This window comes from Saccoglossus kowalevskii, chromosome 7 (genome assembly GCF_978046115.1).
Source record: "Saccoglossus kowalevskii chromosome 7, keSacKowa6.1, whole genome shotgun sequence".
In the NCBI taxonomy this organism is placed as follows: Eukaryota; Metazoa; Hemichordata; class Enteropneusta; family Harrimaniidae; genus Saccoglossus; species Saccoglossus kowalevskii.
The window spans coordinates 17,380,681-17,393,294 of record NC_140647.1 but is presented as its reverse complement, the minus strand read 5'-3'; the positions used below and the strand labels follow the sequence as shown (position 1 = coordinate 17,393,294).

The 12,614-nt window shown below is 33.8% G+C and overlaps 1 protein-coding gene across 1 annotated transcript; it reads left to right on the top strand.

The window, feature by feature from the left end:
- Positions 1–4,170: 4,170 nt before the first annotated feature.
- LOC100377235 (U1 small nuclear ribonucleoprotein A-like) lies at positions 4,171–10,471 on the top strand. Its single transcript, XM_002737191.3, has 7 exons — positions 4,171–4,261; positions 5,114–5,195; positions 5,973–6,145; positions 8,046–8,148; positions 8,811–8,957; positions 9,420–9,522; positions 9,706–10,471. The coding sequence occupies exons 2-7, from the start codon at positions 5,132–5,134 to the stop codon at positions 9,863–9,865; spliced, it is 750 nt and encodes a 249-aa protein (XP_002737237.2). The 5' UTR covers positions 4,171–4,261; positions 5,114–5,131; the 3' UTR covers positions 9,866–10,471.
- Positions 10,472–12,614: the final 2,143 nt, after the last annotated feature.

Sequence of the window (12,614 nt, the reverse complement as noted above, 5' to 3'; positions counted from 1 at the left end):
TAACAAATATGTTATTATTATTCCGTCAACAACACCTAGCAAGAATTATAAATTACTACTACCAGAGTTTTTATGTCGTCATAGCTTTACATTGTCACATGACAATTTAAACCTCTAATTGCAAGTGAATTCATTTCAACAAAAAATCCTCAAATATAACTTAATTTTGTTTTAATAAATAAATAATTTCGGGAGCGAAATCCTATATATTACTGATGTTGCGCGCGTGATCAGTATGTGCTATTCAATTCATGGTAACTTGACGGTTACCGCAAACACAGTGACCATTGATATAACTATTTTTTACGACCCCTGCCGTGAAGTTTTGGTTGTGAAATAATTAATTTGTAGTCAATTTGTTGGATATTCGGAATTGTCGGAACTTTAATCTCATATCCTATAAACCAAGCCATAAGTAAAGAGAAATGCATGAATGGGTTATATTGGACGTTACAAGGTTCGAAAACCGACCACTGACATCGAATTTCTAGTACTTAGTATATATCAAAGTGCATTGCATAAATTAAACATTTAAACATTTAAATCTAAGCAGGGGCGCTGCGTCTAGTACTACACCTTAAACATGATGTATTTTCCATAAACATATGCCTCACATATATCTAATTAATTAATCCATATATTTACTTTATAAATTGAATTTTTAACCCATTTTCGGGCAATTTTTTTTTCTAGTGTATGTTTTTTCTTGTATTTGTTTTTGAATGACAAACCATGTTTTATTGTACTTTTGATCTATGTCCATTTTTAGAATACGATTTCAATAAAAATGTTATTATTATGGAAGTATCTATATGGCGGGCGGGCGTTATATAGACAAGCCGGTAGGCTGGTTGGCGATCCGCTCCGCTCAAAAACAAGCAACATGTTTTTGGCTGTTTCCATGGTGTGACATAAACGTGAAGCTAACGTCGGTTTATAACTAAATGGGCCCGTGTACGAAGTTCGCAAAAACCATTCAGTCTTTAGAAGTCATTTAGTTTATTACTATGACGTATTCTGCTGTTACATTTATTATTTCCAACCGTTTTGCGATAGTATTTTTTAGATTGAAGGCAGCATTTACAGTTCATTCAAAGTTCAAAGTAAGTTCAAAGTTGCGTTTGAATTACGTCGATACAGTGTAACAATGTCGGCGCCGGTGATCTCTTACCAGTGCGCAACGTAGCCAAAATAAAAAGCATGATCATTTGAACACTGCTATTACAAAACTGGTAGGAGGTAATACATTTGGGAAGAAAGTATCAACAATCAGTTTTTGGATGTTGCAATGGCAGTGGTGGGCTTGGATTTTTTCCAATTAGTGACGGTACGACCTACCTCTGAGGTATGAACAAAATCAGCCGAGCCGAAAAAATCACAGAGGAGTTAAAAGCCGTTGCTGGTGAAAAGTTACCCCAACTTTGGGGTCAAATTTCGCCGTAATGAAAAAAGATATCAAAAATTCAAATAGTAACTTTGTGCCCACACTCAAGCTGAGTAGAATGAGCTATGTCTGAAGTGTTCTATCCTAAATTTGTAGGAGGAGATACATTTGGCGCAAAGCTATCCAAAAATCAGTTGTTATTTGTTGCTATGGCAACACACACAAAACGACAAAAGTGATTATAAGGGCAATCCTAGCGGAGCGGATCGCCAATGTACACGTATTGGCGATCCGCTCCGCTAGGATTGCCCTTATAATATAGCATTTGTTGTGACACGTTATGTGAATGTGTTCACGTTACAAGATCTCCGTCATTTTTTCAGTATCACGAAACAGACTCGGCTAGTCCCGAAACAACACAAATTCAAGTTGTCATCGATCTTTCGACATGCATGCTACCCGTATATAAAGGTGATATCCAACAAACAATGCAAGACATTCGCTGCCAAGCCACCAACTTACTAGCTACAAACGGATCTACCGGTCGACGACGAATCGTCAAAACCCATTTGTCGAAAGACCATTTCGTCGAATGACCATTTCATCGAACAAAGTCAAAATTGTCGTTATTTAAGGGATCAACTACCATATAACGTGGTACAAATTAATAAAATAATTGCTCACAATTGTCTCTGATTTGAAAGAACTGATTTTCAAAGATCTAAAGTCAGAAAATCTCAGCTATTTAGCAAATCGTTGAGCACATCTGATTAACTGTTAATTACGTCGAAATTGTGTATGACTGGAGCTCTTAAACATTGATCACTTTTATGATATAATAGTGTGGATTAATAACTCTCTATATTATATTTAATTTATTAGTTGAAAAATTGTTGGCTAAAAATAACAAAATTTTAGCAATTCGTATGTACTATAGTATACAGTGGAGGTTGATCAGATCGCCAATCACAATCTGCTAAAGGCTGATTTTTCCTGTCTTTAGATCTTGTTTCTTTTACAAAACAATTACACACAATTTTTCCTCCAATTCATACCATATTCGATGGTATTTAGATATATTCAACTTTCGATGAAATGGCCATTTGACTAAATGACGTGCACAAACAACCATCGGCATAACCATGAAGAAAAAAACAGTTTTTTTTTTATAATAGCAAAATGTGAAATTAAGCAAACCTCAAAATGATGAGTTGCTAAACCATCTTTTCAAGAACCATACGCATGGCTAAATAGCATTGAAGATATAGAAAGAAATATAAAGATAAACAAAAGTCAATTCACTAATCTGTCTGAAAGAAATATTAAAAATTTGATTGTAAAAATGACGAGATTCAATAGAAAAAAATGGCAGAGAAATCAAGTCTCGTTCATTATAGAAAATTTAAAACAAATTTAAAATATTGTGAGAAATATTTAAATTCTTTATCTAACTTCAAGGGCACCCAATTAAAATTCAAGGCAAGATCCTGCACTATTGGTTTGGCATATGAGAAAAGGAAATGGGCAAACTTGGATAATAATGATTGTATCTGTCCATGTTGCAAAAAGGAACCTGAAACACTGGAGCATTTCATATTACATTGTGAATGTTTCTCAGCACAGAGAAAAACCCTAATGGAAGGGATTGAAATGCTCCTATGTAACAAAAATGAAATAAATTTACATAAAGACTTCATAGCAAACAAAGAAGTGCTATGTTTAATCTTGGGTGACAGTATAAGGTAGTATAATTCAGTCCTGTGTGACGAAATTGATACTTTTACAAAAAAATTCTTAGTTGATGCCATGGAGAGTAGAAAGAAGTATACAGATAATATTTAATAATTTTCCAGTGTACTTCTTATATTTTAGTTTTCATATTTTTTTGCTACTTTTAGATGTTTTTTGTTGTTGTTATATTTTGTTATCTTAGTTCATGTAACTTAATTTCTTTTTGTCTATCAACAGTTTTTTTCTTTAGTCTTTGAGTGAAATGTATTTTATTTGGTGCAGCTCCTAGTTTACATAGTGAGCCCCTGTTACAAAAGGGAAGCAATAAATAAATAAATAAATAAATAAATAAATAAATAAATAAATAAATAAATAAATAAATAAATAAATAAATAAATAAATAAATAAATAAATAAATAAATAAATAAATAAATAAATAAATAAATAAATAAATAAATAAATAAATAAATAAATAAATAAATAAATAAATACACTTCCACAATTTCTAACACACATAACACAAAGCGTATACCTACATATTAGTAGTTTGAGTATATTCAAAAACTGAATTTGTGGTTTCTGTGGCTTCCAAAATAGACATTTTATTTATGCTCAAGCATAACTCAATACCCGAGGACGGGCGGAAAAACTTTACAAGCATTTTACATTTCCTCATGAAATTGTATAATGTTACAGTAAAACGACTTAAAAATGAATTAAAAACAAATATTTGCATATTAGTTTTTGCGTATTTATGTATGTTTTGTGGTACTAGTATCTTTTCAAATTTTTTTTTTGGTTGAGCTCAGTTCTCTCGAGCACATCACGCTGTTAATTGTATACCATATCTGGCCATTTCATAAGCATGATTATCATTTTACTGTACTGATTGAATTATCAGCTTCCTGTTACAAAATGCTGATGTTAAACTACATAGGAATGCAGGGCTTTTTATGAAGTTATACGATTGCACAGCACACTATTACAAAACTCGAAACAACATTGACGCCTGAAAAAAAGTCACGTGTTCGGTCGATGAGGGCGTTGTCTCGCGCGTCGTTACTGCAACGTTTGGCATCATAAAGACTACAGCTGTAAAATTTGTTCAGGCCATCCATCGGATATCCACGATTATAAACGGCATCCGTAAGTAGTTTATAGCATTTTGCGTTGTTTCTTATTGTAGTCGTCCTATGAAACTAGTTGTAGTATTTTGTGAGTGTTATTTCCTTCAAAAAATAGCTCACAAATCCACCACTGCCGTCAACAAACGTGCGTCTTTGTACTATTAAATTAATGGCGTCCCTATAGTCGTGTTCAGGGACATAGTTTATTGGAGTATCAGGACGATAATATATATTTAGAATGAGTGCATGGACAAACAAATCGAATCGGACGGGAGTCTGGTGATTTGAATCTACGGTAGTTTCCAGATCTATGAAGAACTATGCTTGGAGCGATAGTGAAATTGTAGTTTGTTTACGTTCGTGTCTTGCAGTACATGTGATGTACCCCTACCAGAATGGAGCCTGGAACTGGGCCACACCATGATTAATTTAATATCAGAGGTTATTTCACGAGTTAAAACTTATTGTTAAGTAAATATCATCTATGTAGTGGTGTGGATCGTGGAAAAGCGTTCCCCTCGTACCCTCAGCCCAGCTCCCTCCAATTCAATTATATATTCCCCCACTAGATGACTGTTGGATAAGGAAGCCATATTTAAATTGGGAAGTGAAATATTGTCATCAGTTCACTTGAATGAAATTGTGTTAATAGAACCATATAAATGTGTGATTGGAGGGGGTAGTTTGATATATGCTCTCAGTTTATGTTTTCAAATATCACACTGGTAAATAATTATTTCACATATCAAACTCGAAATCATGTCAACCCTAATTCTGATTTCACACTCAAAACTGTTAATCTTCAATTTTATTGTTTTATTTCAATGATTCAAATCTGTGACATTGTCTTCAATCGCTTGTTTTATTTCAGTAATTACACAAGATCATCATGGACACTCGCCCTAATCATACCATATACATTAATAACCTCAATGAAAAAGTAAAAAAAGATGGTAAGTAGAAGTTACTTTATCATTTATTGTCGTATGTATATAATTTTGTATAGTAACTACAATGTACCATATCCTGTCTGTTAATAGTTTGTGCACTTAGGTAATATTATACTTTATTTAGTTAGAATTAATTTTCACTGAAAAAAAACTTTTTGGGTTTTTTGATTGGAGTTTTTCATTTTGACTTGCATTCGCTGCTACATTTTATTTTCGCTGAATTATCCTTTTTTACAGTATGCAAATGGTAATTTTTAAAGACACATTTTTAATGATTCAATAAAACAATACATGCATTGTTTTGTTTTTGTGTGTTTCTATTGGAGATTCACTTAGAATAGAATTAATACTATTAAATTACTCTACAAGTTATCTTTATGTTGGGAAGATTCACACACGAGTATGTGCTATAAATCGTTTTAGTTTTGTGAGGCAAATTTTTGCAAAATTAGTGTCTTGTGTAAGATTTTGTCTTCATCAAAAATTAAGTTGTTTACAGTAAACTTCATAGACAATCTTAAAGCTGTAGTCACAGCAAAACTTTACATGTGCTGTGATTGCAATGTTTGTGGTTACTTAAAATTCAAACATATTCTGCATGCTTTCATGGTGTTCTGTACGACATTCATATAAATTGGGAAAAGTGATGTTGCTAGTTTTCTTTCGTGTCTGATTAATACTGAATGAACAGTTTTATTGTAGCAGAATCGAGTAATGCATGTAAACTGGAAATTTCATCACTAGTTTTATCTAACCAATACAAAATGTTTTGTTTTTCAGAATTAAAGAAATCATTGTATGCGATATTTTCTCAGTTTGGTCAAATTCTAGATATTGTGGCAATGAAGACTCTGAAGATGAGGGGACAAGCATTTGTTATATTCAAAGAAATAAGTAGTGCAACTAATGCGCTAAGATCAATGCAGGGGTTTCCATTTTATGACAAACCTATGGTAAGAACTTGAACTACACATGACTATTTTAACATCTTCAGTGTTCTCCACAATCCAAAATTACTGGTGGGCGGTCTAATTAGCATAAATTTGCATATCATTTACATACAGCATTCTAGCATTTATGTCATGGACATGCATTATTTACTATTCTTTTTAATTTGATTGAAACATGTTACAATTTTTTGAAATACAAAAAGATTGGTCACTATCAATATTTACAAAATGCAAAATATTTGAAATCGATGATTTATACGTTCGCAAATTATTCTGCGTTCATGAATGCAATTCGAGTAACCAAGAGCAAGTACAAAACATAGTTATAATGTAGAAAATATACAAGGTGATTTGTCCCCGAAGCCAAAACGGACGATTTGTCAAAACAAAACCATACCATTTTCACTTGTGGCATCAGTACTCGCTCGTGCCGACGGACGGTAAGATGCATTTACGCATGTACGGTCACGATACGTTGCATTTTCACACGTTGTTTTGGAATTCAAGAAAAAATGATAGCTATCAGCAAATTAAAAGAATCTGCTATGTTCTCGAAATATTAGACATAAAAAATGGATAAATTGAAAAAAAGTACGTGGAAAAGATAACTAAAATATTATTTAATTACAAATACTCGCAGTAAACTAATCCAGCAGCCATGTTTGATGTTTATTACTGCTTTCCGAATTCAGTACGCGAACACCCAGAATGCGCTGTTCCCCTATGCAACTTAGATACTAAATCGTTACAGCGCCAACATCGGTGGGTGGCTGACGGTCGTTGAAAAGGTCACCAGTTTGCCTTCTCCATGCTGTTTTCACGGTGAAAATCGAGCGAACGTTGTAAATTTTTGTTCGAGTTTACATGCAATCTGCTAATATGTTTGTTTATTTTCTGTGCATATACATTTCGTTCGTATTTACTTCTTTCTTGTGTGATCAGAAGACGATTATTACAAATACAGCTGTAAATTGAAACTACTGGTGTTGCGTATCGTGAGCAATAAGTGGCAACAATGTTGGGCGACAATGAATTCAGGCGATTGACACATTGCCATGAATACACTTAATAACTGCTTGCAGACTTCCAGTGGTCATTGTTTATGTTTGGACTCTTGAAACAATAGCAAAATAAAGGGTTGGGCGACTACTCTTTTGTTTAGGCTTGGGAAAAACAATGCAACCTTTTTACAAATAATTTCAGCTGGATGTACGTTGGTGGGCGGGTGTTGAGTTACTAGGCGGCCGTAAAATTTGATTGACGGGCCGCCCACCTAAAACCCCTTGTGGAGAACACTGATCTTGGATCAATGATGTGCAATAGTACAATACTGAAGACATGTTTGGAGTACAGTGGCAACTAAATAGTGTCTGGTGCTTTAAAGCAACACCTGTTGAATGCCTCTATCGATAGCTAAAATGAATGGTAAAAATGCTGTCAAAAAGAGATGTTTCATGTAAACAATTTATTTTACTGTACATACATTGCATTTCAACCCTACGCATCACCCAGTTTGTACAATACTGTATCCTTAGCCAGAGATTATGTTCAACCATCTATTAGCTTTACAGAAAACTTGAATGCTTAATATCAGTTGCACTTACTAACATGAGCTTGTGTTACTTCTTAGCTATTTTTATTCCGGTGCCTAAGTTTCTCAGTAACAATTGGCAGTTTGAAAAACGTTTCTTTTATTTCATGCATTTTGTATTTTAATGTACTTGATTGAAGGTGGTTAGTGAGATGAAATCATAACATTCATCATGGCAAATTTGCTGAGGGAAACACAGTATTGTTCTCATGAGCCAAGAGGTTCAGGTTAACAATGATACGGTTTGTATATGCTGGTTTTGCACTCTGTGAATGTCTTAAAACAAGATATTGATGATATTAACTCTTACAGAGGATAGGCTACTCCAAAACAGATTCAGATGTGATTGCAAAGATGAAGGGTACATTTGTTGAAAGGAAAAGAGAGAAAAAGAAAACTGAAGAGATTGCAAAAGGTATGTTATTATACCTTTCATCAGTGATAAATTCTCTTTTCATCATGGGTGCAATGAAGGTCTTCTTTTGAGCTATATTGTTAGCTCCGCTGTCGACTTTGTTGAGCGGAGCTTATCATATGAGTGATTGTCGTCCGTGTCAATGTTTTACTTTTTCGACTTCTTCTTGAAAACTACAAGCCTGAATGCTTTGATACTTGGTGTACATGTACCTTGGGTAGACCTCTCTCAGATTTGTTCATTTTGTAATGATATCTTTAATTCTCTAATTTTGGTGAATATTTTTGTCATTTTTGGTAAAAAGTGATATTTTCAACTTCTTGTTAAAAACCGCAAGTTCAATTGCTTTGATATTACCTATATAGGTACTACATGTGGACCTCTCTCAGATTTGTTCATTTTGTAATGATATCTTCTGTTCTTTAATTGCCATGTGCATTGCTAACAGCGGAGCTATCTCAGCCGACAGGCTGCTTGTTTTGATTTGTAATCTGTAAGAAACGAAAATAAATTAGCAACTACACAACCAGTCACAGTTGTAGGTTTCAAAACCTCTATTTTTTTGGTCATACATTACACAAAACGTCACAAAATTGTAGAAATTTAAAAACTTTACAAAACAAAATAATCAAACTTACATCATCTCAACTTTTTTCTTTCAGCACAAGCTAAGAAACCAAAGAATATGGTGTCTGGTAGTGCACCAGGACAGCAATCGGGGCCAGGAGCTGGCGGAGCAGCAGGAGGTGCTCAAATACCAAACATGGGTCTTCCATCACTCATGTCTCAACCACCTCCAATGCAGCAAGGTATGTTCTTGTATGGTTGCCTTGGAAACTTGACCAAAAATGTGATTTTTTTGATGACCAGTAAAATCATTTTAAATTAACAAGAAAAATTCATTACATAATCTTGATCGGAATGTGGGGGGAAAAAACTTCCTGATTTTACATTTTCACATATTGCCCGATATCCAACACCAAATAAACCATTACAAGATCATGGAAATCATTCAGGGTGCAGGTGATATCCAGGGTGCAGGTGATAAAAGTGCATTTCTGGATATTGATTTTCAAAATTGATGCAACATTGTAGATTCATTTGATTCGTGTCACTATTTTATCCCAATTGTATCTACTATACTACATTTATTTCAATATAAATTCATCAATCTTGGTTGCGTACCTTTAGTTTGCACCTACAATGTAGCGCTTATGAATAATTATGCAATTTCCTGTTGTCAACTGACAAGCTTTTATTTTCTTTACCAGCTGCTCCACAATCGGTACAAGAGCAACCTCCAAATAACATCTTGTTTTTAACCAATCTACCAGAAGAAACTAATGAAATGATGTTACAGATGTTGTTCAATCAGTAAGTTCTGATATCACTTTGAAATATCTCCTCACTGTCTCAGTGAATGCTACTCTACACACCAGTTTTAAGTTTTCCATTATTCCTGAAAAAAATACATGAATTGTTGCGTTACTTTGTCAAATATAGAATCAAAATATGATTGCCTAGTTCTAATATTAGTGGAAATGTTTGTCATTGCAGATTTCAAGCGTTTAAGGAAGTTCGTCTGGTGCCTGGTCGTCATGACATTGCATTTGTTGAGTTTGAGAATGAAACCCAAGCAGGTGTTGCGAAGGATGCCCTCCAAGGTTTTAAGATAACGCCATCCAATGCGATGAAAATATCATTTGCCAAAAAATAAGTGTTTGTGTGAAGCAGAGCAGTGTAAATAATGTTACGATTGGTAGGTATGGTTGGCATGGACAGGACAGTTTACTGCAGTTCATGTATGATCCCAGTCAGAAGCATTGCACTTTGATTCTTCACAAAAAACTGTGAACTTAGTTCAAATATGGGATAACATTGGTACATACACGTGGTTGCTGAGTGTGGTATGTATATAGGTTTAGTTTATTGCAATTATTGTATTTTCAGTCAAAAGCATTGTACTTTCGCTTCTTGACAAAGAACAGTAAAATCAGTTCAAATGAGATGACATTGTACAAAGTCATACATTTAAACTGAAATCTACACATAGTTATCGAGTGTGGTACAGATATTGGTTTAGTATATTGAAATTATTGTATTTTCTGTTAAAAGCATTGTACTTTGGCTTCTTGACAAAGAACAGTAAAATCAATTCAAATGAGATGACATTGTACAAAGTCATACGTTTAAAACTGAAATCTACACATGGTTATCGAGTGTGGTACAGATATTGGTTTAGTGCTTTGCAATTATTGTATTTCCAGTCAAAAGCATTGTACTTTGGCTTCTTGACAAAGAACAGTGAAATCAGTTCAAATGAGATGACATTGTACAAAGTCATACATTTAAAACTGAAATCTACACATGGTTATCGAGTGTGGTACAGATATTGGTTTAGTGTATTGAAATTATTGTATTTCCCGTCAAAAGCATTGTACTTTCGCTTCTTGACAAAGAACAGTAAAATCAGTTCAAATGAAATGACATTGTACAAAGTCATACATTTAAACTGAAATCTACACATGGTTATCGAGTGTGGTACAGATATTGGTTTAGTGTATTGAAATTATTGTATTTCCCGTCAAAAGCATTGTACTTTCGCTTCTTGACAAAGAACAGTAAAATCAGTTCAAATGAAATGACATTGTACAAAGTCATACGTTTAAAACTGAAATCTACACATGGTTATCGAGTGTGGTACAGATATTGGTTTAGTGCTTTGCAATTATTGTATTTCCAGTCAAAAGCATTGTACTTTGGCTTCTTGACAAAGAACAGTGAAATCAGTTCAAATGAGATGACATTGTACAAAGTCATACATTTAAAACTGAAATCTACACATGGTTATCGAGTGTGGTACAGATATTGGTTTAGTGTATTGAAATTATTGTATTTCCCGTCAAAAGCATTGTACTTTCGCTTCTTGACAAAGAACAGTAAAATCAGTTCAAATGAAATGACATTGTACAAAGTCATACATTTAAACTGAAATCTACACATGGTTATCGAGTGTGGTACAGATATTGGTTTAGTGTATTGAAATTATTGTATTTCCCGTCAAAAGCATTGTACTTTCGCTTCTTGACAAAGAACAGTAAAATCAGTTCAAATGAAATGACATTGTACAAAGTCATACATTTAAACTGAAATCTACACATGGTTATCGAGTGTGGTACAGATATTGGTTTAGTGTATTGAAATTATTGTATTTCCCGTCAAAAGCATTGTACTTTCGCTTCTTGACAAAGAACAGTGAAATCAGTTCAAATGAGATGACATTGTACAAAGTCATACATTTAAAACTGAAATCTACACATGGTTATCGAGTGTGGTACAGATATTGGTTTAGTGTATTGAAATTATTGTATTTCCCGTCAAAAGCATTGTACTTTCGCTTCTTGACAAAGAACAGTGAAATCAGTTCAAATGAGATGACATTGTACAAAGTCATACATTTAAAACTGAAATCTACACATGGTTATCGAGTGTGGTACAGATATTGGTTTAGTGTATTGAAATTATTGTATTTCCCGTCAAAAGCATTGTACTTTCGCTTCTTGACAAAGAACAGTAAAATCAGTTCAAATGAAATGACATTGTAAAAAGTCATACATTTAAACTGAAATCTACACATGGTTATCGAGTGTGGTACAGATATTGGTTTAGTGTATTGAAATTATTGTATTTCCCGTCAAAAGCATTGTACTTTCGCTTTTGACAAAGAACAGTGAAATCAGTTCAAATGAGATGACATTGTACAAAGTTATTTATTTAAACTGAAATCTACACATGGTTTTTGAGCGAGACTTCAATATTCATTGTATTGCTCCAAGCAAATAAACATTATTTTTAACAAACTGGTATGTGCGTTCTGATTAGCAATGCTGTGTGTAGATGTTTGCATTAGGCCCCTCACCCTGATCATATCTGTATTATAACGAAGCTGAGAGTGTCGCCATGATTTTGTCGGAGAGCAGTGTAATACTGTACTTGTGTTACATAGAATATTTGACAGGAAAAAAATGGAACAAAACTCGCCAACCACTAGCCATCTCGAGTAACATCGTCCAATTTCAATGAAACTTTGTTTTTTGGAAAGTCCACAAATACTGATTTTGTGAAACTTGCATAAACAAAATTTGAGGGGCGTTGCTGCTCCAAAATCAAGCTGAAACCCTTTGTGTCAGCAAAATTTGCCTCTCAATATGCAGGAAATAGCATTTCAGTGAGTTCATATTTCAAATATTTTAGAGGAGAGGTGCATTGGTGTATGCGCTATGTTATCTGGAATGTTGCCAAGTTGCTGTATATTCTAGAGTAACCCCACCTCAGTTGTTTGTATTGTGATATGCCAAACACAGCAAAACTGTCATTGTTGCCTTAAAAAGAAATTCCAGTACCCAGATTTGTTTTTTTGACTTTTGTGCATGAAGAACACAATAAGGGTCTTTGCAGTTATCCTG